At 46.6% G+C, this 26,386-nt stretch overlaps 1 protein-coding gene and 1 long non-coding RNA gene across 2 annotated transcripts in view; both read left to right on the forward strand.

Annotated features, from left to right (window-relative positions):
- The window catches only part of LOC119448650 (Down syndrome cell adhesion molecule-like protein Dscam2), an 83,033-nt gene extending 62,347 nt beyond the window's left edge, over positions 1-20,686 (forward strand). Inside the window, exons 9-23 of the mRNA XM_049666446.1 lie at positions 2,305-2,537; positions 3,120-3,281; positions 6,984-7,274; positions 7,878-7,997; positions 9,073-9,252; positions 10,055-10,202; positions 10,746-10,906; positions 12,803-12,934; positions 14,013-14,183; positions 14,658-14,728; positions 16,235-16,487; positions 17,461-17,553; positions 17,923-18,144; positions 19,631-19,948; positions 20,472-20,686. Of these exons, the coding sequence (XP_049522403.1) occupies positions 2,305-2,537; positions 3,120-3,281; positions 6,984-7,274; positions 7,878-7,997; positions 9,073-9,252; positions 10,055-10,202; positions 10,746-10,906; positions 12,803-12,934; positions 14,013-14,183; positions 14,658-14,728; positions 16,235-16,487; positions 17,461-17,553; positions 17,923-18,144; positions 19,631-19,948; positions 20,472-20,686 (2,770 nt within the window). The remainder of the gene's footprint in view (positions 1-2,304; positions 2,538-3,119; positions 3,282-6,983; positions 7,275-7,877; positions 7,998-9,072; positions 9,253-10,054; positions 10,203-10,745; positions 10,907-12,802; positions 12,935-14,012; positions 14,184-14,657; positions 14,729-16,234; positions 16,488-17,460; positions 17,554-17,922; positions 18,145-19,630; positions 19,949-20,471) is intronic.
- Positions 20,687-21,210: 524 nt separating this feature from the next.
- On the forward strand, positions 21,211-24,783 carry LOC125945182 (uncharacterized). The gene is made up of 4 exons (XR_007466679.1): positions 21,211-21,545; positions 23,879-23,936; positions 24,492-24,589; positions 24,652-24,783. It is a non-coding gene; the product is annotated as an uncharacterized LOC125945182 (long non-coding RNA).
- The last annotated feature ends 1,603 nt before the right edge of the window (positions 24,784-26,386 follow it).

Below are 26,386 nucleotides of genomic sequence, written 5' to 3' on the forward strand. Positions count from 1 at the left end.
TGGAGGAACGTTGCTGTTCATTGGAAAGTGCAGAACGCCTGTTGTTAACTTTTCATTTTTTTCTCCAACTCATTCATTTGCAACTGGTCATCGGTGCACATTATGTCTGACCTGGTAGAATATCGCGGTCATTGCACTTGTTATACTGCTGCACAACGAAGGGTTATAGATTGAGAGAGAGGAGGGAGTGAAAGCCTGAAAAATGAAAATTACAGATCCAATACACATATTGAAATCTATATGAAGCTAAGCTTTAGTAAAGTGGTTAATTAAATGCTTTATAACTCATGGAGACGCGTTAAATTCTGTTTACTTTCATCCTGTGTCACGCTCATGGTGGAAAGAAACAAAACAGGAGAGACCCTGACGTCAGATTCTTGAAGCCGGCTGTGCAACCATGCTCATGTGCCATGTCCCTTTGCGTCGCCAATCAGCTCGCCTGAGCAAATGGGCGGGAGTTTTGAACTTGCATTGCGACGAGCCGCCGGAAGTGTGTGCTGTAGACGTACGTCAGAAGAAAGCCTATGAAACTTCTGTAAGAGTTTTACTGAAGCAGACGCGCTCCTGTGTTTTTCCGTGGCACGTGGAAGAAAACGACGAACATCCGGGCCGTGATTACGTGAGTGTCTCGGTTGCTGGCTGACACTGACACTCACAGTGCCTGGACCGGCCAGTCGACCGGCAATATTGCGTGTATTCGCGGGCTTCTTTCACGCTCGGAAGAACACTCTTATGTAGCACGTACTGAGCATCAGAAAGCTGTATCGGGAGTTTGTCATGTTGCTCTACAATTTCCTCATTCACAATTTTTATCTAACTATAATATTTGAGAAGTTGAAGAATTAATTAAGGCTTAATATGCAATTAGGCGGAATGCAAAAATAATCTGAGCATCTCCAAGCGACGGCAAACAACATTGCCTAGGTTACGTTCAGCTACGTGGCATTTGCGTAATTTAAATTCTTGGTGCATGATAGTTGGGACACCCTGTATAAGCCAGTTGGCTGGTATTTTCATTCGGCGTACATATATAGCATTCGTATATATATCCACAAATATATCCGCCGAGATAGCGACCGATCCAACAGCGCATGGAAGCCAGACGGCCACGCCAAACCCGGGAAAGTAGGCAAAGAGCTGTGCTTTAATAAAGAACGCTGTTATGTTCAAAGCATTGCCGCTATATCGGTACTATAAGCTGGCATAGGGTGGCGTGGACCCTCTATACATAATTTCGGCGTTACATTAAAAGCGCGCATACCATTAAGCGCGCATACCAGGTCGTTTTATTCATTTTTTTATGAGCGGCTAAGATTATTTTATTTCGCCAGGATGGCGAAATTTGCCGATGATTACAAATAGGAAAATTCAGGCGTTGAGTTTGAATAAGAGACCAGTTTGCGCGTATTAAAGATTCTGAAGGATGTCAGTGTTGATAAGATGTCTTACAGGCCTAACCTAATCTAACCTTGCGAAACGCGTGAGGTGGTCGAAGTGGCCGAAAACTTTTTTTTTTTTTGCTTCCGGCTCTTACAAGGTTTAGCGAAAACCTTTTCTTGGTTAGTTTCACGCTGCAGAGAAGCCGCGTGACAGTATGTGTAACTCTGCACTTTCGCGGGTTGGACATCAGTATGCTAACGTTGCTTTTAGAGAAATGCAGTTTTTTCAGCGAGGCGAAGGACTGTGTTTACGATTGTGAGCAGTCGCAACTGTGTGGATATTTCAATTCGTCACCACGTTATTGAGATTTTTCCATGAGTCCACATTGTTTTGTTTGTTTATTAACCTAATTGTAACTTAATTTGGATTATCTTAAGGAATTGGCGATTCTCGTTCCCATTTAGGAGGCTCTCTTCGACCCACGTGTCGTTATAGTTCTCGTTGTTGTTATTGTCTTCGTCGTCCTTGTTCTTGTTGTTGTCGTTGCTGCCTAATAGAAATTGCACGTGCTTAGGGGAGATTGGCTAGGTTGTGCCGTAAATACAACACTGAAGGACTACTTCCAATTAATTCATGTTGATGATTGCTTCGAATCTTTATTCTCATAAATCATACATAACGCACGTACCACCACGTATACACCTCACCTGCAACTTACAAACGAAAAGCATAATTCACAAGCGTTTTCGTTTGTTGACTCTTCGATCGTCGTTGGCCTCCGATCCGCGCCAATAATACGATGACGGTTACGGTTAGCTGCCGTCTTTTCGTATAAACCACTCTTATTTACAGCACTTAGTCAACGCGTGCCGCGATGCCTTATTAAATCAGTTTTTGGCTTTGCATTTCTGTGTACTTCACCAGCCTGGTGCACAGCTACGTGAACTTGACGGGCGTCCGGGTGGAAGACGGCGGCCTCTACTCCTGTGAGGCGCGCAACACTGCTGGCCAGGTCTCGCACTCGGCGCGCCTAGTTGTGCCTGGGAGGCCCGTGCTACGGCGACCGATGGGGAACGTCACGGCGCTGGCAGGTCGCACCATGGTCCTGCACTGTCCCGTGGCCGGACATCCCATTCGCAGCGTTACTTGGAAGAAAGGTCTGTTCCTAGGGCCACAATGTGCTGTTCATCTTGTTTTCGTCATTGCCTTTAGCTCGAGATAACCGTCGGAAAAACAGCTGGCAGGCAAAAAAAAAAAAAAAGAATAGAAAATAAAAAGAAAGACAGGGAGATGCAACGAATTTTTTTCTTATTCACCGCTTCGCACCTGCCTGTTCTGGTCATAACGTGTGGTGCGCAGAGTTTGTGCAGTAATGAAATTGGAAGACGAAATTGGATACAGTCATTACAGTATCTCAGCCTAGGGCGAGAATTAGAAAAAAAAAGAAGGCCTTTTAAACTAGTGCTGTGTTCACTCACACGACGATAATTCACTGTATTACTGCTATCGTCACCTGCCATCTTCCTCTCCCTTTTCGTGTCTCCCCAGTGAAAAGTAGTAGGCCAGATAGGTGCTCTTCCAGCCTACCCTCTCTCATTTCTGTTCATTAACTCTTCCCCCGTCTCCTCTCCTCCTATTTCTTTCTGTTTAAGCTGTACATATCTAGCCCGCGCGGAGCCGTAACGCTCTCTTGTCTCTCTTTTTTTCCCCTCCCCTGTCCCGCGGCCCGTCATTGACAGACGGCCGTTGGCTTCCACAGAACCACCGACAACGCAGTTTCCCGAACGGCACGCTGGTGGTGAGCCAAGTGCAGCGCGGTCAGGACAGTGGCACGTACGGATGCGCGGCAACAGATCCGGAAGGAAACATGGCGGGCGGCGAGCTCACTGTGCGCGTAATGAGTGAGTTCCTGCGTGTAGCCACAGCAATCATCGTGTACGCCTTCTCATGCAACAACGTCGCTATAGCGTGAGCTCGCTATCAAGTAACATGTGCGCGCTTGTAAGCCCACACAGTTTTTTTTTAATAATACAATCTGAAAGAAGACGTTGCGTCTTTAGATGACACCGGGTACTCTTCGTCGCGTGGTAAACAAAATGTAATCACAACGAGCGCCGAAAAAAAAAAAACCTGAATGTAGTCAAAGAGCACACGAGTCAGGAAGCCACAGAAGATAGTACGGGAAGTTGCACCAACAGCTCAAATACGGGCTGTTGCGAGCAGAAGCTTAGAGTTTTGCAGATAAATGTACTAAAAAAGTACATATAATTACCTAATATACGTCATAACCGCAAAACCGGTTGCTTTCTGAAGAACATGCACAGTTTTATAAATAATAAATCAATAAATAAACGTACTTGAAATTGTCCGAGAAAATGAACTGAAGTTCACAGTTTTTCAGACGAACGGACCAAGACAACTACGCATAATACATAACATACGACATAACTCGATAACCGGCTCCTTTCTGAATAAGCCCTTTGCGTTTTCCATTGCATAGTTGCATACTGCGTTCTGCTAAAATACCGTATTTGACTTTCGACATTTATTTGATGGCGATCCGCAATAAATTTTCTCGATTCTTTTTGTTATGATAAAGAGGCGAATGAAACGTTAGGACTTGTTTCATAAGGTGCATCGTCGCTCACTTGAAACAAGAAATGCTACTGCCGGTCACTGACATGAACGCATGGAAATGTAGCACGCCATGTAGTGGATGTGTGCTGCTCCAGCTGATTCTCTATTCAAGTAAGTTTGAAAGCCGTTGTGGCCAAGGTTTCATTACGCTGTGTTCGCACAACTAGGTGTCGCCAGTCGCTGTATTGCGAGTGTGACGCGATGGCGACAAAATTCTCATCCTCATATTCAACTCCATATCGATCCCGCTGAGTAGGGCATGGCATCGACTCCCGAATGAACACGACACTGCGCTTCAATGGGGATTCCTCCAAAGAGTAATGGCTTGGGAAACACACTTTCACTCCAGTGCATTCGAGTTTATGCCGAGAGAATTAGAGGTTACAATATTTGGGCTTTGTCGTCACCGTGGGATGTGATTGAAGCGCACTAACCACATGGCGCTGCTTCCAATTTCTTGAGTTGAGGCGGAACTTGAAGTGGAAGAAAGTTTTGGAGCAAGGGGGCGAGACACCGGCGCTAACAACACATTACCAAACATTCAGAAAGTGCTGATAAGTTGGATACTTTCAGTCATTTCGTTAAAAGTGTCGGTGTCAGTTTGACAGGTACTGCTGTAAAATTTTGGTGATTTTACGTAGCGGTTATTGCAGCTACATAGCACGGATGGGCTTTCTTTTGCTTTACAGTATGTCAAGATAATGTTCACGGTATGCCAAGTGGACATATGTACGGCTAGTATACTAGAGACCAGTGAAACAGGGCGAAACTACTGCTCAAACTATAAAGTCTGAAGCCAAATAACATGCGAGATAAAAGTGACTGAAAAGAGTTCTTTGTTTCTTTTATATCAGAAGCTCGTCGTGTGTACATTTTTGGAACTGACGTGATGATAGAATGGAAAGTGTAAAGGCAAGAACACCATCCTCGCTGACGGCGAAACTTAAAATTCGTGGAAATGGATATTCTGGGGCGAATTAAAACAAGTACTAGTGCTACGACGCTGACTTTGGTTTCAGAACAATGCCGAAAAAAAAAAGAAAACTCAAGTTAGTAGAGTCAGAGAACTGCAGTCTTGCAATGGGTAGGACACAAAGAGAGAGAAACAGCATCTAAAAATTCGTCTATATACTTCAAGTCATAGTTGTACATAAGTTTATGATTAAAATTGAAGTTTCCCCCCTTCTTTTTTTATTTCGGGCCTTGGATGAAAATTGACCGTCTATGAACGGCACACGCCTTATGTTTCTGCAAGACGACAGATTTCTGCAAATTGAGGATAGTTTGATACTGATCTTTGTTGATACGGAGCGCTGTTGACACTGAGGGCCCTAAAAATAAATGACTTGTACAAAGTTAGTGTCGATTTAGTGTAGTTTTAAACTTTTTTTGTATTTGTCGATGAAAGATTTTCTTTCGTGTCAATCACTTAGGGGTATGCTGCCTGCTGCACACGGCGTTAAACAAGTTGGATCAAGCTTTTCGAACAACACGTCGGCGTAATAAAGCTGCGTTCCTAAACAGAAGCAAAACTATTTGCTAAATTTTGTATAAAGATTCAAGGTTAAAGAACAGAAGAGGAGAAAAGTTTCTGAGCATATCATTTTCGAATCAATCGTTATAAATCCGAGAGCGACGACAGCGAACTAAAATGGTTTTCTTTCTTTTTTTTTCTTTCTTGTGCTCTTCGAAACTTCTTTCACAAGCTCTTTAGAACATTACCAAGCACGGAGCCCTAGAAATGAATGTCCAAAGAATTTGGGATGATTATGACCTCGCGAAGTTTATCAGCTTGTAGAAAGGCGAATCAATAACAGTGCCTTTTCAAAACTGATTATAAATATGTTCTACAATTCCTTTGTGTAACCTACATACAGTACAAGCATTCTCCGTCACCCGCAAAGGGGCATATGATCTGTTAGACTGCATTCTTAAATTATGAATTTTCTTTTGTAAACGGTCACCTGGGAAAATATGCTTGTGCATGAGCAGCTTGCACTCAAGAAATTGAGAAATTGCATACACTGTATAGATTTGAGCTCTGTTTGCAGCGATCCTAAGACCGTGCGCGAAAATAGGACCGCTTTTATAGAAAAGCGTTTCTATAAAGCAGGCGTCAATTTCATTTCTCACTGTTAATCCTGCTTGTGTTCGAGGGTGGTTCCTACTTGTATGCTGACATCTGTGAATCGTTTGTTCTTTTCCTAAAGGGGGTTGGGCCTATATTGTCTGGCACGCACCAACGAACAAAATTTCAATCTATGATAATTGCAGCTTAATTGTTCCGCTTATTATAAGAGGACGTGGTCAATTGTTATCTCTTAGTGGTTGCATTCTAAAATAACTTCCTCTGTTAAAGGCATTTGGTCAAAGCGAGTTATCACGATTGCGAGCGATGGTCTCGGTAAATTGTAGCCAGAGTGTCGACATCACAAGCCATCGCAGCGAAGGGCGATGAGGGCACATGTTACAGTTTTCAAGGACAACAGACTTGGACAAGCTTGTCCGGCTGTAGCCTGAACTGATGTTTGTAGTGCTACAAGTGCTACTGTGCTGTGCAGTGAAATTATGCGGCGAAAGGGACCGACTGTGATTGTGTATCTGTGCTCCCTTTCTTTCTATCTCTCTCTATCTCTACTTTCTTATCACTTTACCCCCTCCCCCTCTCTTCCAGCGTAGCGCAGAAACCGGATCTTCCCCTCCGGTTAACCTCCCTGCCTTTGCCCTTTCTTCTCTCTCTCTCTTTAGTTGGTTGTATAATTCTCCTGTTAATACACACAGTTCCTTACTTGAGTTTTAGTTGTCTGTGTATGTTTTTCATTCTGGATCTTTTCATGCTGCCCTTTTTTGCTCGGGAAGCCTTAAATTTTTTTTGGAGCTTGCACTCTACTGTGTTCCCGTCTTGGACGGAGTAGCAATGAGAATTGCGCGCATCTTGATACTTCGGCACGTGCGTATCACTACAGCGCCCCCCGTGGTGAGCCCTTTCAACTTTCCGAACGACCTCACCGAGGGCAAGCGGGCCGGTGCCGCCTGCATCGTGTCCGACGGGGACCCGCCCATCTCCATCGGATGGCTCAAAGACGGCCGGCCTCTGGACGAGACGGCGCTTGGCGCGACCGTGTCCCGAACCAATGACTACACGTCGTTCCTGTCCATCACCGCTGTTCGCCAGGAGATGCACTCGGGCCTCTACACGTGCGTCGCGTCCAATCCGGCCGCGTCAGCCAATCTCAGCGCAACGATGGTCGTTCGAGGTATTACCTTGATGCATTGTTCCGCCGCAGGCAGACACCGACAAAAAAAGAAAAAGAAAAAGATCGATAACCTCGCAGCGGATTCGTGGTAGTTTGCAAAATCATTAATCAGAAGTGGTGGAAGCTGCGACATTTTGCAATCAAGGAGGATCACGCGTGAGGCGCCCAGCTTTCTTCTTCATTTCCGGGACACGCGCTGCTAATGTGATGTCTCCTCCGCCATCGTTGAGTACACCAAGCTGTAGTGAGTTTAGGAATGTGCGTTTTTTTTTAATGCAATTTTCGGTGGCATTATCGGATTGTAGACATAATGCTGTACCGCATTATGTCCAACATGCGTGAAGAGAGCCATATTTCATCTAACTCATGCCATCACTTCTGCCCTATGGTAACACGCCCGTACTGAACGTGGCTGATAAAAAAAAAAAAATCTGCGGAACGCATACTTACCGCCAAGGTAAAATTCAACTAGATTAAGAGAAACGGGAACCGCGTAGAGTAAAAATCATGGCGTCTGCACCCTGGCTTAAGCAGTGTCGCCGTCTTTCTGACGACTCGATACTTAGAAGCTCTTCAATGCGCAACTGAAGTTTTGTTCTGTAGTGGGGCCCCGGTGGCGTCATCGACCAGAGGACAAGGCTGCGACCATGGGCCAGCCAGTGACGTTCGACTGCCAGGCGGATGGGTTTCCTGTGCCAGTAATACGATGGAAAAAGGAGCGCTGTGAGTGTCACGAAGAAAGCATTTTCTTCTCTACGAGCCGATATAAAAAAGTTTTTTTTTTCTTAGACATTCTGGCTGAGAAGCAGTGCGCAACATTATTGAGACAGAAATGCGTGCTACACAGCGAGGAAGCATTGACGGGCGAGAGGAGCTCCCGACTGCCACTGCAATGGAGTAGTTCGACCGTGATTGCAACGATGCAATATCTAAGTCACGCGCCTGTTGCACGTCATAGAAGCGTACAAAGGTGGCCATATAGATGCACAGTATGAATACACTTCAGACCATACGTCCTTACTAAGGCAGCTCCAATGCGAACAACTTCTCCAATCTGATCTTACAATTTTAGTACAAGTGTTCTGGGCTGCAAATTATTTGTCGATGGCTTTTTTTGTGGCAAGGTATAAATACGGGTAATCTAATAAGAGCCATGTAATACGTAGGGCAGATGCGTGGCGTACCATTAGGAGTTACAGAATGGGTACCAAGAGAAGCGAAGCGCAGTCGAGGATGGCAGAAAATTAGGTGGGGTGATGAGGAAATCTGCAGGCGCAAGTCGGAATCAGCTAGCGCAAGACAGAGGTAATTGGAGATCGCTGGGAGAGACTTTCGTCCTGCAGTGGACATAAAAACACGCTGATGATGAGGATGATGAAATAAGGGTCAGTGTTTGAGGTCTTTCTTTTTCCAGTATTCGGCGTTCTTTCTTGGATAACTATTTTGCGCCGAAAATATGGTTCTTGTGGGTGGGTATATGTATACGTTGGTCTTATACTAACGAATGAAAATTTACTGTTAATTTTTTTGCATGGAATGTTTCTCTGCCTCAGCTTACACGCTTTCTTTAGTTCTTTTAGGCGAATAACTTTTTAATTTCTCTGCGCGAATAAGTGCCGTATAACTGTGAAGACTTTGCGCCTAATGGCTGCTGTTGCATACCATACAGAATATATTAATAAAGGTGTTATTTATTCATCGTAAAGACTAATGATGTCTCCAGTGGAGCACCGTGTTTGTCTTCGACATTGTTTTTTCTACCTTCTTTTCTTGTTTCTTTGTTCCCGGCCGAGGCCAGTGTCGGAGGACGGTGGCCGCCAGTTTGCGACGATCACCAGCAGCGCCCGCGTTCGGGTGCTGGAGAACGGCTCGCTCGCCATCGACGACGTCGAACGTTCGGACGCCGGCCGCTACCTATGCCAGTCTCAGAACGGGGTCGGACCAGGTGTCTCGACCGTCGTCAAACTAGACGTCCACGGTATGTACGAAATGGCCTGGGCTAGAACGCTCTATTTTGAAGCAACAAAGATCAGATCAACCATGAGCGAAATACCCAAGTCTCTATAAAGAGTGACCGTTTCGACAAAGTCTCTTCGTAAGGGTCCTGACGAAGACATATCCTCTTTTTGAAACGGTTACTGTGGGCTGCTATTACTCGCCCACTGTTGATCAGTTATACTCAGTGACAATATGACAGTGCATTCGCCTAGCCGCTTTCGAGTTCTCTAGAGAACTTTGTCGTTGCGCTTTTGGGTCAGTCACAAATATTTGCGCGAATGTGTGTACATTTATGGACTGTGAATAGCCCTAAGGTATGCGACTGGGCTAGTTGGTGTCGATCCATGATGTCTGAGAGCGCGAACTTAGACACAGGACGGCGCAAAGAGGCGACAAACGGAGTAGTCGCCGTTTGTCGCCTTTTTCGCCGTCCTTTGTCTAAGTTCGCGCTGTCAAACATCATGTGAATAGTGTACCAGTTCCGTGAGTTAATCGCTGTGTTCATCTTTATTTGTGTAGTATTACACCTTTGACCTCTATTGTTCTTCGCCGAATCCAATGTGGGCTCCTTTACCCTTTCACCTGTTTCGCTCTTGCCGTTTAGTTGAAAGCTTGCGCAGAGACTGCCATCGCTAGCGCTGTATTTCTATAGACATTTCACAATGATGCCTCCCCCTGGCTAGTTCTGTACTGAATAAGTATTGTTTTATCGAGAAGGCGTAACCGAAATGTCTAGTAGTCTCGTGCAATCTTGAAGATGGTGTCTCTCGTTGTCTGCGCAGTGGCGGCACACTTTATCGAGAAGTTCAGGGCGGTCACGGTGCGGCGCGGGGATCCCGCCAGTCTGGAATGCCGAGCTCATGGCGACCCGTCCATAAATCTTAGCTGGACCAGGGACGGCCGCCGTTTCGATGCAACTCAGGAGCCCAGGTGACGCGAGAGTGGCATTACGGAGTCACTTCGGCTTAACCCAGAAGTTCTCTTTACAGGTCGGCAACGCGAATGCACGCAAAGTGGAGTAGGTATGGTCGAACCTGCCCACTCGTCCGTCTACATGCTAGAACGAGTTCTGCTGCATCATCGCACATGCGTGTTTCCAAGCCACGATACCACGAATTCTAATCGAAACACTAATTTTTGAAGACATTTACTCGGAAAACTTGTTTTATACATATTCTAAATATTCGTATGCATGTTATAGGCATTCGTGCTTTACGTACCACGCGCCAGGCCTTTACATTTTCTAGACGGTGCTGCAAACTACCCTTGCCATGCGATTCATTTACTTACATTATCCTTGCTAGGCAAGTATTACAGTGTGTGCTAAAAATTAAAGTTAATGTATGGGTACCTACTAACTTTTCTTCATATATGAAAAAGATTACAGCGCCTAAGTTGTAATAAAATTGCTAAGCAGGATTTCGGTTCAACACCGTAAGCTTGGTGGAGTTTCAGTAGCAGTGCATGACTAAGGTTTGACCGCAGGTACGCGATCGAGAAGAATACCGGCAGCTCCTGGTCGCAGTCCGTGCTGCGCATCACCGGCGCCGATCGCCGGGACTCGTCGCTCTTCATGTGCCGCGCGGAGAACGCTTATGGTTCTGACGATGCCAGCTTCCGGCTCATCATACAAGGTACGTGCGCACATCATGCTCTTGCGCAGAAGGTGCCGGTACTTCTTATTCAGTCTCATCTTACAGCTAGTGAAATATAGTGACACGCACGGAGCCGCAACGACCTTCGGCATATTACCTTGAACGAATTGATCACGCCAAGTTACTTGGAAAGCGTCTGATGGCATAGGAATGTGGCGTGCTTGATGTGTCGCGCTTCTTGTCGCAATGTGCATTACTACACGCGAGTAATTTGAACTTTTCTGTCGGTGTGACCGTCATGCTACTCGTGGTTTGAAGTTTAGGAAATGGTCGGATTTCGGAGGGATTCGCGGTTCGGTGCTGACTCTGAGGCAAAATGTATTTTTAAACAGCGGAGCTGTTCTTAGTCGAGCGGTCTCCTCTCCTCCCGGTCGCCGGGAGGAGAGGAGCCAACCAATCCGAGCGCGCGCCGGGGAGGAGGAGGAGAGGTGCCGGGGTATAATAGCAGGTGTTGTTTGCACCGCGCGCTCTTCGCACGATGGACGCCGCTCCGAGCGAGCGGCATGGACCTTGAGAGCGGCGTGAACTGACCGTCTACCACAGCGATTACAAGGCCGTGCTTGTAAAGGGCAAAAAAATTACTGCATCTCCCGCCAAACGGAACCATGTGTGGATGCGAAGCAGCGGGGAGATGGTTAGCTTGAGCGGGAGATGGTTTCGCGGCAGCGGCCCGAGCGCTCATCGTGGCGCTGCACAGGAGAGAGAATGAGGCGCGCACGCTCCGTCATTTTCATACCGCGGAACTACCGTGGCGCTCCCAGCGGAGTATGCAGCTTGAGCGGGAGATGGTTTCGCGGCCGAGCGCTCATCGCGGCGCTGCACAGGAGAGAGAATGAGGCGCGCGCGCTCCGTCATTTTCATACCGCGGAACTACCGTGGCGCCCCCAGCGGAGTATGCAGCTGTCGCACCACTTGTCGTGCGCGCCGCTCCGGACTCCTAGAGGAGAGAAAGGCGGGGAGCGTGGGAGAGGAGAGAGAGTGGGAGGAGACGCGCATGCGCTGTGGGGGTGTGGGACGCGGGCGCCGCTCCGTACAGGATTCCTAGAGGAGAGAAAGGGGGGGGGAGCGTAGTAGAGGACAGAGAGGGGGAGGGGACGCGCATGCGCTGTGGGGGTGTGGGACGCGGGCGCCGCTCCGTACAGGATTCATAGAGGAGAGAAAGGGGAGGAGTGTAGGATAGGAGAGAGAGAGGGAGGGGACGCCATGCGCTGTGGGGGTGTGGGACGCGGGACAACAGACAGAGCCGCCGGCAAGAAATGCTTCGCATTAAAAAAAAAAAAAAAACACCTGACGTGACTCCTGCGAAACCCCGAGCAATGAAAGGGTTTAAACGGTCAATAAAAGTGTTTCCTGCCCTACCGTTGACTGTTCATGTCTCACTAATAAAATGCAGCCAGTTTCACGAAGTGAGAACTATCGAAACAGCGGAGATGTCGTCGTTCCTTCGGTTTAAAACGAAGACTACCACAGCGAAAAAGGAAACATACGCGACAATCGCAGAAACGGAACGATCATTGCCCCACTGTTTCAACAAATTTCACTTCGTGGAACAGGCTGCATTTCATTTTCTTTGTCTTTATACGCGCCTCGTGCAGCTGACGCATTTTCCCTGCTTCTTGCACGTTCATGAAGAGGAGGATTTCGCAATAATGTGCTCTCGACATGAAGATTTTTTTTCTTCCTTCGTGAGCTTATGCTGTATTTCATCCTCCATAAAGCGTGAAAGGCTTTTGAAGGGCACTTGCTCTTAGAAATTTCATGTAGGTGCTATAGATGTCCTTGGTAGATGTTCTGCTTTTTGCTCCAGTCTTCATTCGCTTTTCCTTACTTCAGCTGAACCGCTGTGATCAATTGCATTTGGTTTGCCGCGCGCAGAACCCCCGGATAAGGTCGATGGTCTCGAGCCCACGCACATATCGAGCCGAACAGTGACTCTGGCCTGGTCGGCGCCATACTCTGGCAACAGCCCGGTGCTGAAGTACCTGCTTGAACACAGGACATTATCTGGTGAGACGAGACACCGCCACATATAACGACCGTGCGCCTTATAGCAAGCACTCTGAGTTGTTTCATATACTCAAGAGCATTCAATCAAATACCTCAAGATGCTCAATAACTGTGTGTGTACACTGCAACAGTCACTGTGCTTGTGTGTGCGTGTGTTTGTGTGTCTGCGGAAGCCTGAAAGGTGGAGGAAGTTTGATGAAAGAGAGCTACAGTCTAACGGTGGATTCATAAATATAATTTGGATGCCATAAATTGTGTCTCGTATATCAAAATATTACAATGTGTAAATTTGACAAACAAAGATTAGGCACCAACCATGTGTCGGCCATTATGCATATTAACAATAATTATTCAATTTTGTTATTTACTGCTGTAATATATAAGGATTTAGCTTTGGGCCTTGCAAAAAGCTGGGTCAGAATGGCATCTGCGGCACAAGAAACGCAGGATTTTTTTTTCTTCGGTGACACGCCATAATCCATTAAAATTGCAGAGTGGTGCACAAGTTCTGCACCTATGGCTTTATGTTGTTGGTATTGCAGTAATGTGATGGGTCGCGGCACTGTCAGTAAGATGAAGACACCGTAAGGATGCATGAAAAATCACCGATTATTGCCTGTGTGTATTAGGGGTAGCAAACGGAGGCTATATAGTGATGTACTGAAGCCACGTATGTACTTTACATAGTAGATATCCAAAGAAGACAGGCAGATGGAGACGAAGTGATCAACAGTGGTTGAACAGATTATGTCTCTGAAGTCAACCTTTGACAGCCCTTGTTCATCCACTGTCGATTGCACACAACATGTTTTCAAAATTTTGTGATGACGTTAGTTGCCTTAAACTTTATTATTTCATCATGATCTGGAACTACACGGTCATCACTAGCTGCCAGGCACCCCGACTGACAATTAATATTCAAGGGTAACGTATAGTGGTTAACCTCTGAATTGGGGCAAAACAGAATTCAGCAAATGTGAAAAAGAAAGTAGCGTTGAAATGCGCGTTCTTTGTGGGAATCTCTAATAACATGGCATCTTACTAAATCTGCTCTTTACTTCTCGTTTTCATGTTTCAGGAACTTGGGAGCGCGAAACGGACGTCTCTACTGTGCATCCGACCGACGGGCTATCATATCTTGTGGAGGGGTTGCAACCCTCCACCAACTACGAATTCAGAATCCGAGCTGGTAATGTCCTCGGACTGGGTGACTTCAGCGATCCTATCATAGTCACCACCAAGCAAGAAGGTATTAGTCCAAATTGTACTGCAGCGCCATAACATCTATTTAAGACGCACAGGCAACCACACACGACGGAGAAAACATTTTAAAAGCATGTAGACTGTTTCGTGGAGACGCTGTAAGCATGAGTAGTAAGACACTATATTCATTAGCCAGCGCCTGTAGGTGCCTTCGGTAATTGATTTTCATGGGCTGAGGTTGTGGAGTGGCAATGAGTCGAAACGAACACGTATCCTGACATTTATAGGGCTGCTCACAGTTCAGTGTCACTTCGCTGCCGACACCGTTAACAGCATATAATGCAGAAAAAGAAGTTTCTTGTTACGACACCAGTTTAGACCTCATAGGAAGAAGCTTATGATATTTGCTTACGTTGCAATGATGGTATTACCTAGACGTTAGAAGTTACCATGCCCAAGACGCGATTTCAAGTTTAGAATTATGCGACCTTCTTGTTTCTTTCTTTCTTTCATGTCACAGCTCCAGGCGGCATTCCACAGGACATAAAAGTGACACCAGCTGGCTCTCGCAGCCTGCACGTGACGTGGAAGGTGACAACTCACTATTTGGTGCTGCTATGCAATGTAACGCGACAGTGGCACACCAGTGTAATACACCAGCGTAATTTTCGCAAAAAACTGGCACAGAATATGAGCATAAAGTAAGAAACAGTGTAGAATTAGTTATCTGCGACTAACCGCATTTATTCAAATATCGCCAGACAAAAACATAAATTCATCACAGCTTTTGTAACCTCACTAATTAAAGCATGTTACGGAAAGTATAAGCTGTTTTACCGCAGCTCGTATAATTTAAGTCAAGCCAACCCCTAAAAAATTTCAACGGGTCACTGGAACGTTCCAGGCACATAGCTGTTATTGCGTTTTGTTGTACCGTGCCGCTCGTTATTCGCTCAATGTACCATTTCACTTCCTCGTGGGTGTCTTCATATAGAAAATGGTCTGCTAAGAAATTGGACTCCGTGGTTCATATCTACTCGAGATTCGGTGTCCTCCATTGAGGCAGCCGGGACAAATACCAAATCCAGGTGTTGGAGGACTTCGGGTCACAAAAAGTTAAAGTATAACATGGACAAATGCGACTGAGTCCGGTATGAAGCAACTAGTGTAGTCGCTCTCGTTCGCCATTATTTGCGAGGACCTTCCTTTTCAATGTATAGCGCGTTATCAAGCCGCATATGTAGGACAGTATCCACAGCCGTACCACTCACCTAAAGTGCTATGTAAGCATATAATGCTGATCGATACTGCACAGGCGCCGAGGCTTTGCAATGCTGGAAAAGCATGATACTAGCGACCAGGCTGATCGACTTGTCACTCTAGGCTGACACTGACTCTAGGTTGAGACGTCACTCACAGCCCATCAATTGCTATGGGACGTTACACCAGACCAACCAATCTACCTATTTATTTCTTCTTTTCTTTCTTTTTTGCGCATTTGGAAGCTGCACGGCAAGTGCACGCAGACAGGTCTCTCAAAGATAGAAAATGTTCTAAATGTCCTAACGCTACTATAAACGACAGGTGTGCGCCCCCGAAATGAAATTGCACCAGTAGAATTTCTGGAGAGTTCCAACACAAATAACTTATAGTGAACTGGAATGTCGTCCTGAGTAGCTGGCTGTACATATTGTCTACTAAGAGCACTGTTATAAAAAAAATTAGCTATAAATGTGCATTTTACTACTGCATTCCGGAACTCCATCCAGCCCTGTGAAAAGTTGATGGGCAGGACAGACCAAACGGTTAATTTAGTCAATCTTATGCGGTCATCACGGTACTCATTGGCACCGAACCATGTCATCTATAATTGCGCCACGGACTATGTCCGCGAAGCTGTTCGATGTCGCTGTGCCACTTTGTACTCATACCTCGTAACAGTTACCAGTTTAATTGGAAATGTGGGTCTTTGGTATGCGATAGATGCTACGTTTAATGTTTGGCGTGTGAACGCCGAGGACACTGTTTTCTTCGTGCGAACAAGCTTTTCTTTTCTAACTTTTTGTCTCTCTCACCTTTCTCGCGGTCTCGAATTAGCCACCGCCCGAGGAAGGCAAGTACGGCGGAGTACAAGGCTACTACGTGGGCTACCGCGTGTGGGGCAGCGGGCAGCCCTATTTGTACAAGACTCTGGAGAGCCGCCTGCCTCCTTCTTCGCCGTCCCAAAAGCAGCAGTGCATCCTCGGTGAGCTCCGTCCTCGGACCCGCTACGGCATCGTGGTGCAAGCTTTCAACGCCGAGGGTGCCGGACCATCGTCCGACGAAATCGTCGCCCGTACACCGGACGTTGGTGAGTTCCGCCAATAGTGTGCGACTCCGCGTTTTCGCTTGTTGCTAGTAAGAACAAACACGCTCGAGGTAGGGCCTGGTTAAGAAATCTTCGCGTCTGGACCTAGTGACGGCCAACGGGGGCCTGTTCCTCTACTGTCCAAGAATGAGCTAGGGGTTAGAACATCCCTGGCCGCTCCCCTTACATTCTTCCTTTATGGTAGCGTTGATATATATATGAAGCACAGAATGGCGGAGAAATTGCCTCCTAGTTATGATATGTTATAACACTTCCCCGTATAGACCTACTAGCTGGCTCCACGCCTATCAGCAGCTAATACAAAATCACTCGTGAGGCGTCTCTTTCCAGCTGTTCTATGTGTTTCTCTCGGGCGGCAGATGTTGCCCACCGCTGCCATAATACAGAGAGCTAAACAAAGCGCATTTAAAATTATTTCTGCAGTTTTACGTGCCATACCAGGATATGATTATGATGCACGCCGTAGTGTGTGTGTGTGTGGGGGGGGGAGGGGGGGGGGGCTCGGGATTAATTTTCACAACGTGGGGTTCTTTAACATGCACACAATGCAGAGTGAACGAGCGTTTTTGCATTCCGCCCCCGTCGGAATGCGGCTGCCGCGGCCTGGATTGAACCCGCGTCCTCGAGCTCAGCAGCGCAACGACACAGCCATAGGGTTACCGTGGCGTGTTAAGTGCGTTTTCCTAAATGTCCTACCGGCAGTTGTCTCAATTTTGCTGCATCTGTACGTTTCTCTCCGCCTTCAGGAATAGATATCAACGGTTTTTTCATTGTAGGTACATATTTAGACCGTGCGAGAAGGAAAAAAAAAGTATACAGGCATTCTGCGCAGTCATTGCTCCGCAGCCCGAGTCAATATAAATGCGCGGATGGGCTGAAAAAAAAAAGAAGCTAGGCACTAGAGATTCCTTATACGGCAAGCTGAAGTAAACGCCCACGATAATTTCATTGGCAGACCTTCCCGCTCCTCCACGACTGAAGCTGGTCTCATCCACATCTTCATCGATCCAACTCAGCTGGGTGGCGCCGAAGAACCAGCCTATCGACGGTAAGCACACGTTTCTTAAGAAGCGGTAGCTTCTAAACAGCCACGTGTCCTTGCCTATATTTCATTATACGAATTGATATATAGTTTCTTGCACGGTCGCTAGTGCAAGTTCTAAGCAAGGGAAAGTTGAGCCACGCCGTTGCCCAACCACCATATTGCTGAGTATATATATATATATATATATATATATATATATATATATATATATTCATTTTTACTAATGCTGAAATTACAGCTAATAGCGTTTCCCCCTTGACGTCTTCATCGTTTCGAGTCTCTTGAGGCTGCGTAGTGCGAGAGGACAGCTACCGGATTGACAAGAAGCACTTGCACTGTAATCTAGAGATATCCACATTTTTCATTTCGCAGGCTACCTCTTGTTCTACAGAGGTGAACCAGGGCTAGAACCTTCAAACGCCGTCGTTCAGGAGGCGCCCGAATGGTCATCAGTGCAAACTGCTGCCGAAAGATCGACGTACGTGTTTCGCGGCTTGAGCTGCGGCGGAAGCTACGTCTTCTACGCAATGGCCGTCAACTCCGCAGGTCGAGGCCCACGCAGCAATGTCGTGCTGGCCAAGACCGACGGGTCAGGTTGGTGTCCGCTACGTCACATATATCTATTCGGCTCTCGAGAGATAAAGAGTATCACTGATGATTTGGCGGTAAATGCCAGAGAAATGCGTTAGCATTACTTCGCACCCCCTTGAGGTCCCATATCCATGTTAAATCACGTCCACCACATTGCAACGTGTGGTTCAGGAGCTCACTTGACATACGTCCTGCCTTTTCGAGGAGGCAGGACGTGCGTAATTACACATTTCACACGTCCTTATGTAATGCTCTGTAAAGGGCTTTAAAGGGTAACATAACTGATAATGATGAAATGCAACTGATAGTGGTACGGTGCAGACTAACGTCAGTGTCAGTTGCAGTATATATGTATATCTACATAGTCATTAGGAGTTTACGCTGGAACCGGCAGCGCCAGTAAAATAACGTCAGTAAAATACTAGTATTTTTGTTGTCAAACGTGTGAGCATTCGTTTCATTATATATATATATATATATATATATATATATATATATATATATGCGTGTGTGTGTGCCGTTTTTATGCGAGTATAACGCGACTACAATAGTAACGCGAGAGGGGAGCTTGCGCACGTAAAAAATACAAATAATAATAATATTACGACAATGACACGAGATCAGGTTTTTTACGGGCAGCTATAGTCGAGGGGGAATATAAGAAGGGCAGCAAGTTGTTATTTACGAAAATAAACTGGCCTTATAGTAGTGTAAATACAGGGCGTTTCAGCAAACAATTTCAAAATGTTTTAAAGTTTGCTTGTGGCAGATAGCACCATTCTACTTCATAGGTTGGTTTACAGGAAGAGGCGGACATTACTTGCACAAAAAGTTGAAATGCATAATCAACTCATTAACAAAATTACACTGATAAGTATTTAACTAATTACCTAATGGCCCACATTTAAATTTACAAATTCTAGCCATGGAGTATTCATTCCCGAACTTTGCGGAAAAATGCATTGGCGTTCCAGTTACTTTCTTAACAAAACGTCGTTTATGCATCCAAATCCAAACATGCCATGTTTGAGGCTCATCACCATCTTCATCGCCGTCGACGTTGTCGACGTGATCATCTTCTTCTTCATAATCATCATCATAATTACCACCACCCCAAACACCGCCACCTTCTTTGATGCGTTTGAGCTCACCGCAGAAGCTACGCCAACATCCTGCACGTCATAAAGTACTCTTGCGTACATGACCCCCAATTTAGGAATTTTTCTGCACCGTCACCGCACCGTCATTTGAGATGTGGAAAACCTGGCTTTGCAGTTAGAAAAAGGGTCAATACACGTTATAAAATTAGTCCTGCAGGAGTGCATGCATGGCTCGGGATAGTTGGATATTTTAGGCACGAGAGCACGCAGGACTCGCCACCATAACGTGAAGGCCCTATAGACACGGAACGAGCCCGGGCTTAGCGGGGACATCCTGTCGTGACATTATGCTCCTCCCTCTCTCTCTCGCCTCATATTGCGGCTTGCAGTTCCTGTGGCACCCGACTTACGCGACCTGGTTGTGGCGAACCCTACACGCGCTGTCCTGCGACTGGCCGCATGGAAGAGCGGTGGCTGTCCAATCACTTCGTTCACCGTGCTCCACAGGAGACATACCGCGCACGACCACTGGGACCCTCCGGTCACAGTCCATGCGCCAGACGTGTCCGAGTTATCCAAGCTGCCGCAGGAGCTGGTCATTAGGCACCTGACACCGGCGACCCGGTACCAGCTGCTCGTCACGGCACACAGCGAGGCCGGCTCAACACACGCCGAGTACGTGTTCGTCACGCCTACGCTCTCCGAAGGTGAGATAGGGCAGTGCCTTGCGAAACCGTTCTTTATTGCAGCGAGCAAGAACGTTATCACGAAAAACGGGACGTCTAAAGTGCTCTTGCACATTGTACTCTCCGTTTCTCATTAATACCTTGAACTTCGAAAAAGCGGCACTTAGACCATAGGAGTTATTAAAACGGACAGCATAAAGTAGTTCAATGCACGAAAATTAATAGAATAGCTCGATGTTATCGTGGTTTAGACGATGTTAACTCCGGCCGATTGATATTGACCGCTTCTGGACCAACATATTCGGCGAATGCACGCATGCAGTGGTGCGGGGTAGCCCGGCACCGTTTAAGCGCAGCTAGTCTTATCACAAATGGGACAGGGGGAAAAGCATAAAAGCTTTCACCGCCTAATACCTCTGTGCTAAACAGAGATGAAGTCATGACAGTAGTTGAAACACTTCGTGTCACAGTCTACTTTTCCATGAGAACTGCGCACTACGGAAGTTGTTCAGCGGTTTTGTGGAAGTCATACAATTCTCCGCAGGCGCCTTGTCAGCACCTCACTGGACGCAGGCGACTGATCCACAACGCCGAATCATTGATGTCGTCGTACCCGTTATATGCACGGTGCTGGTGACGCTGCTAGGCGCTGTCGTGGTTGGCTACGCTATGAGCCGCAGACGCCTTTCAGCGCTTCGCAGACGCCGGTTAGGTCAGTCCCACTGCTTTCCTAAGTATTTCATCAAACGTGCAAGATGAATTGCTTAAAAAGATTGTTATAGGATGGCAAACTTGTTAGAAGCTCACCAAATACTGTCACATTGTAGTGATGGCGAAGAATTATATACCTCCGAAAGTGTGAGTCAAGAATTTAACGCTTCATTGGTAGAACTTATGTCCAGAAAAACAAGCAACACTCAAATCACAACGATAGCGGCAAGCACAGTTGTCGGTCGTCGAATCTACTCTCACACTTCAAGTGCGTCCGCTATTTATGTCTCATCGAACATTCTAGAATGTACAACACTATTCGCGTAGCTCGCACAACCTGATCAGAGACGCCTCTTTTGGTATGAAATTGGCGACAACGTTTAGGAAATTTTGGATACCTAGGCGTGTCTTGCACCTAGGGACAACTTGATAACAGTGAAAATTCGGTGAAAACTAACACGGGCACAGCGTAAAAAAAAAAGTCACCTGGCAATGTGAGAAAAATGACCTAATGTGACTTACCAATCAATAGGATCACTTGCGTAATGCCAAAAATTATATTCTCTTTAGTTTGGCGTCCAGGAGACGGGATCTCTGCGTCTGACTTGGCCAGGAAGTCCGTTGAAGCGGTGCCAATGTGCGCGTGCGAGAAGCCAGTCCCTGCAGGAGCAGCAGCAGCATGACGTTTCGGCATCTCGGTCCGAGCAGCTGTACTTGCCGTCACCTTTCGGTCCCCGAATGCTGCCGTGCCACGTCGCTGACGACATCGACGGAACACTCGTTGAAGCGGCAACGCTGTCCTCGGTGCCTTCCGACCGTTCACGAAGACATCGAGCTGGATGCGGCGAACTGCGAAAAGCGGTCCGCATACGATGTGCCTTTCGCGCCCAGAGATTCAGTGCAAAAGGTGGGCTCACAGGCCTGCCTACTGAATACCTTTGAAAAAAAAATGTAGCCTAAGAAACACACACAAAAAAGGGCGCAGACAGGGTGGCAGAGAAAAGGACAGTACACAATGGACAACACAAGAACAGGAGAAGCTTGCACTGACCCTTTCTCTGCCTGAATGCATGCTTTTCTTTGTACTGATTTTCTCCATTTCAACCATTACCGAATTACCAAACTATCAGTACTTTTTAATTTGCGCGTAAGAACAGAATGAATTCGCCCGTAATAGAGGCGTCCGGACGGTGGAGCTCGAACCACGAACACGAACATTATGCCTCAACTGTTCTTATAGTCGCAAAGGTAGGCATAACGGTCATGCTGATATAGTGCCGGCACCGACCTTCTCTAAATCAAGGATGTCTCTTAGTCTTCAGTAACGAACCGGTGAATGAAACCTTCTGATAGTGTAGCCCAACATCGACAAATTAGAGAGATGATGAGCTTTGTTTTTATAAAGCCAAAGGTGGAAGTGCTGCAAACTGAGCTTGTTGGTGCACATTTACGTACATACTTCGGGACAGTGAGAAAGAAATTGGTGTGGTTTAGCTTTGGTTAACCCTGGTTGATAGCGAAAGCTTCACTGCCCTGGCTAGGCCCATTGCCGAGCTGTGGCCGAGGCGTGGTTTCGCTATGATATACAGACATGTTTGCAATGAATACAGTGTTTATTCATCATTTTTATGCCTATGAAGACACTGCGGTGATCAGTAAAGTAGTGAGACTTGTTTGCAACTCGCAGTCGGGCCCAACTCTACTCGGGCAACGGCGTCAATGTCTCCTTTCAGGGCTCCGTAAAGGCATAAATATAGTCCGACGTAGCGTGAACGCGCGCACACGTTATGTCACGTTCACGAGAACAACAGCGGCTATAGTTCGACCGTTGGTTCGACGTATTGGCGCCGCCAACGTAACCAGACGCGCGGCCAATATGCTCTGACGCGCCCGGCGTCTTATGACGCTCGCCCGCGTGCCGATAACGTCGGACTATAAGCGCGCTTTAATGCTTACTTGTGGTTTGACCTCTAGCTCTCAAGGTGAAAACTGTTGAGTCGCCGACAGCTGCCCGAGGTAGCGTAATGAAGCTTTCGCTTCAAAACACGGGACATGGCTTGCGCCCGTGTTGTCTGGTTCTGTTTTTCCGCGCTGTCCCAAAGTAATCATGCAAGAAGTATTAGCACCCAACAAGAGCTATTCAGGCTGCAACTGGCACTCAAGATAAATTTCTAGTAATAAAAAAAAAATGTCGCAGTTTCACCCGAAAGGCGAAGCATCAATTGCGATAGCAAATTATTAGAGAGCTATACGGAGTAAGGATAGTAGTTTTATCAGCTGTATAAATTTGGACGTGCAGCAGCACCAGCAACGCGCAGAGCTGTTGTCGACGCCGTCGGCGTTTTGCCCGCGTTCGCACCGAACGCGCGCGGCGTTGGTGACTGTGCCTGTGCCTCTGGGGGCGGCTCGGAAGTTTTCTACGAGATCAGAACGGGAAACTCGTCGAGCAGCGTCGGAAATCTTACCCACCTTCTCGCCTCGCAACCTTTTTATATAAATACGCATTTGGTGCCGCAGCTAAACGTCGCCTCCCCTACCTCCCTCCCGTCCCTCCACGGCCTTTTGCGCGACGGAAGAAGTCGCGTTTGCTCTCTGTATATGGTGATTGTAAAGGAAGAAAGAGACGCTTAATTCTGCAGCCCTTCGGGAGCACGGCGCAGAACGCGCGTTTGCTCTCCGACGTGCGTTCGCTCCCCGTGAAAGGGCGCGTCCCTCGAGCCCTTTCACTCGCACCTACAGCGTCCGGAGCGGGGCGACGATTTCATGGCCGTTGACGTTATACGGCCAACCTCATGTCGATGGCGACGGCGCCGACGACGCCGACGGCAGAAATCCGCTTTGGGGTGTTCATGTAAATCCTATCGCAATAAAAAGTGAATTCAGGTGCCACAGACTAACCGGACTTGGCTGCTAGTAAGTAACGTATCATAATGACGAAAAAGGAAATAAAAGATGTCATACACCAGCGCCTGCATGACATACATATTTCAAAAGCTATTGCTGAAAGAGGTTCATATCCATCTATGACATTCGCGGCCATACCCCAGAGTGTACCTTTAGCGACCCACGTGTTCTATTAAATAAATATTTATTAAGTAGTGAGTCTTTTCTCTTAGTTATTCAAGGAGCGGCATCGTACATTTATCGCGAGCATTAAATATAGAAACGAAAGTAAATATTTATGCAATGTTATGCATGGAAATATTTATGCTACATTCTTTTTTCTTTTGTCTTTTGCAGCTAGCGGAACGTGACGACCTTCTTGCTTCGGCGGAGCGTCTGACTACGGCGAAACAAGGTGAACGCTACGTCTATTCAAGGGGAAGTAAAAAGGATGACTCCCATATGTAAATGCATTTTGGCCGCTTTTATGCAGTGATGTCGGCTTCACTGCTCGAGGCCTTGCTCGTAGCCCGAAGACCTGAGTGGGATGCTTTCAGCGAGACAAAGATCATTTTAACAGAATCAAACAGCAACAACTGTCAGTGGACAAGTAATATGGTCACACAACTTAGGTCCTGTTTCCAACACGCTTCCAAACAGCAAAGCATCCATACGGATGAGCTTGACACATCCCGTGTCGTAATTTTTCAGATACAGTGTCAGTGACAAACAGTAACGGCTGAACAACCTTAAATTTTGAAGATACTAGCGACCATGGGCCGAGCACGAGTTGCGCACATGGGCTCAAAGTAGAATTGTACTGTGAAAAATTTCACTTCAGGCAAACAAGTGCCGACTTAGAATCCATCATAAAGCAACGCATTATCAATGTGATGCGAGTTTCACTCGCAGTTGTTTGTGAATAAATTGTTTCTTGTGCCTTTTATTATCGTTTTCTCGCACCGGACAGATTTCTCACAAGCGCAGCGCACCGGTCAAGACCAAGGAAGCACTGAATCCGAGCCGAACAACTAGTCATAAGGTTTTTAGCAATAAATAAAATTTCATGTGAGTAAACTTTTCTAGCGGCAGAAATAACAACAGCTAATTATGCTCATTTTGTTTTATAGGTATCCACGTCCCGTGTCCCCTCTTTTTTACGCCATGAGCAACGGGGTCATATTTTTGACGAGGAAGGCGTTCGGATAATAATGGTCCAACTCGTGCAGAGTCTCCCCGAGGACGGCTCTTACCGGACCAAGTGCGACTGAAAGTGAGTATACAAGCAAGCTTCGGCTGTAGTCGCAACATTTAGTGTAGCATGAAGTGGAACGGAAGACGCTATAGCTTTGATCCGTTACAAAATTTTCGTGCCGCTTGTAGAACAACTGGTATTATCCAGGAGTCATGAAACTTTTACGGCTATTGGGAGCCATTCAGTAAGTTACTTGCTCGTGCCACGCAGCCATTCACTGTTGTAAGTCACGTAGTGATGTAGTTCAAAGTGTGGATGGATGCCACTTCGCAGTGATCGCATTTAATTTTTGGCGACCATTCTCCTCCAGAATTAGAGACGTTGTATTGATTATCAAGTGATCGAAGTAAACTAGAACTCCAAGAAGATGGTTTATGAAGTTCAACCTCGAGTTTCCGTAGCAGCATGCAGCCGAAAAGCACACACTCGTGACTGCTAATGTCATAACCAAGCCAAAGCTTGTTCCCGAAAAGCAGCAATCTTCAGGACACGAAGCGTGAAAATTGGAGCGAGAATAAAATATTTAAATGTTCGAATTTCAAGCACAAAATAAATTGAATAGTTTCCCTTGAAAACGTGCTCTTAACTTATCAATTGTAAAGCAAGCCGACATTGTGGTCTCGTTTTCTAAGTTTTTACAGCTACCAAATGAAGCACGTCTATTTATTTCGAAACTAACATAAGCAAAAGTTACACGTGCTCCGGTGTGATGCGCATTTCTTGGTCTGTTCGCGGCTCACCATGCGCAAATTTTTTTCTGAATATACACTGGTGACACTACTGTGAAATTTCCCCGGCTGGCACTGGCCCTTCATCCAATCGCAAGAATTGAAATATGTATCGTACCCACCGTGGTAGGCCAGGGGCTATGGCGTGGCGCTGCTGAGCTCGAGGTATCGTGTTCGATCCCTGCCTATGCGGGTGGAATTTCGGTGGGGGCGGATTGCGAGAACCCTTGTGTGCTGGGTTCACTAGGTGCAAGTTAAAGAATCCCAGGTGGTCAAAAGTAATCCGGAGCCCCCATACTGCGTCGTGCCTCTTAATGAGATCGTGGTTTTGGCATGTGCAACTCCACAATGCCATAATATATATTTTTTAGCATATTTAGCTTGTTGGTCAAGTTCAGTTCGCGAAACAATCACGCAATTATGTGCTTCTTGTGCGCACACCATACTGGGACAACATTCAAGTAGTTAAGGTTTTCCTTTATAACTTTGCCGTGACCAACAGACCAACCAACCGACTGATCGGTGAGAGGAAGTGACTTTTTTTCACAGCAACTGCCACGTGCCGCACATTTGTGTGGGCGTGCGTGTGCGTGTTTCTGTGTCTCCGACGTGAAAATACTGTTCAGTAAAGTCAACGACTGGGCTAGTTAGTATTCGATCCTCTTGAAAAGAGAGGAAGCGAATAGAAACGCAACACAAAGAGAGGGAAGGAGACAAATGCCGCAACAATTGCGCAGAGTTTGTGTCATCCACTCTCTTCTTTGTGTTGTAGTTTTGAGCGCTGCCCCCCTCCCCTTTCCACCCTCTTTTCGATGTGAAAATAAAGGTATATATTACGTTAAAAAATTCTCGGAGTAGCAAAGCGACTTGTACCATGACAGA

The sequence above is a fragment of the Dermacentor silvarum genome, chromosome 4 (assembly GCF_013339745.2).
Source record: "Dermacentor silvarum isolate Dsil-2018 chromosome 4, BIME_Dsil_1.4, whole genome shotgun sequence".
In the NCBI taxonomy this organism is placed as follows: Eukaryota; Metazoa; Arthropoda; class Arachnida; order Ixodida; family Ixodidae; genus Dermacentor; species Dermacentor silvarum.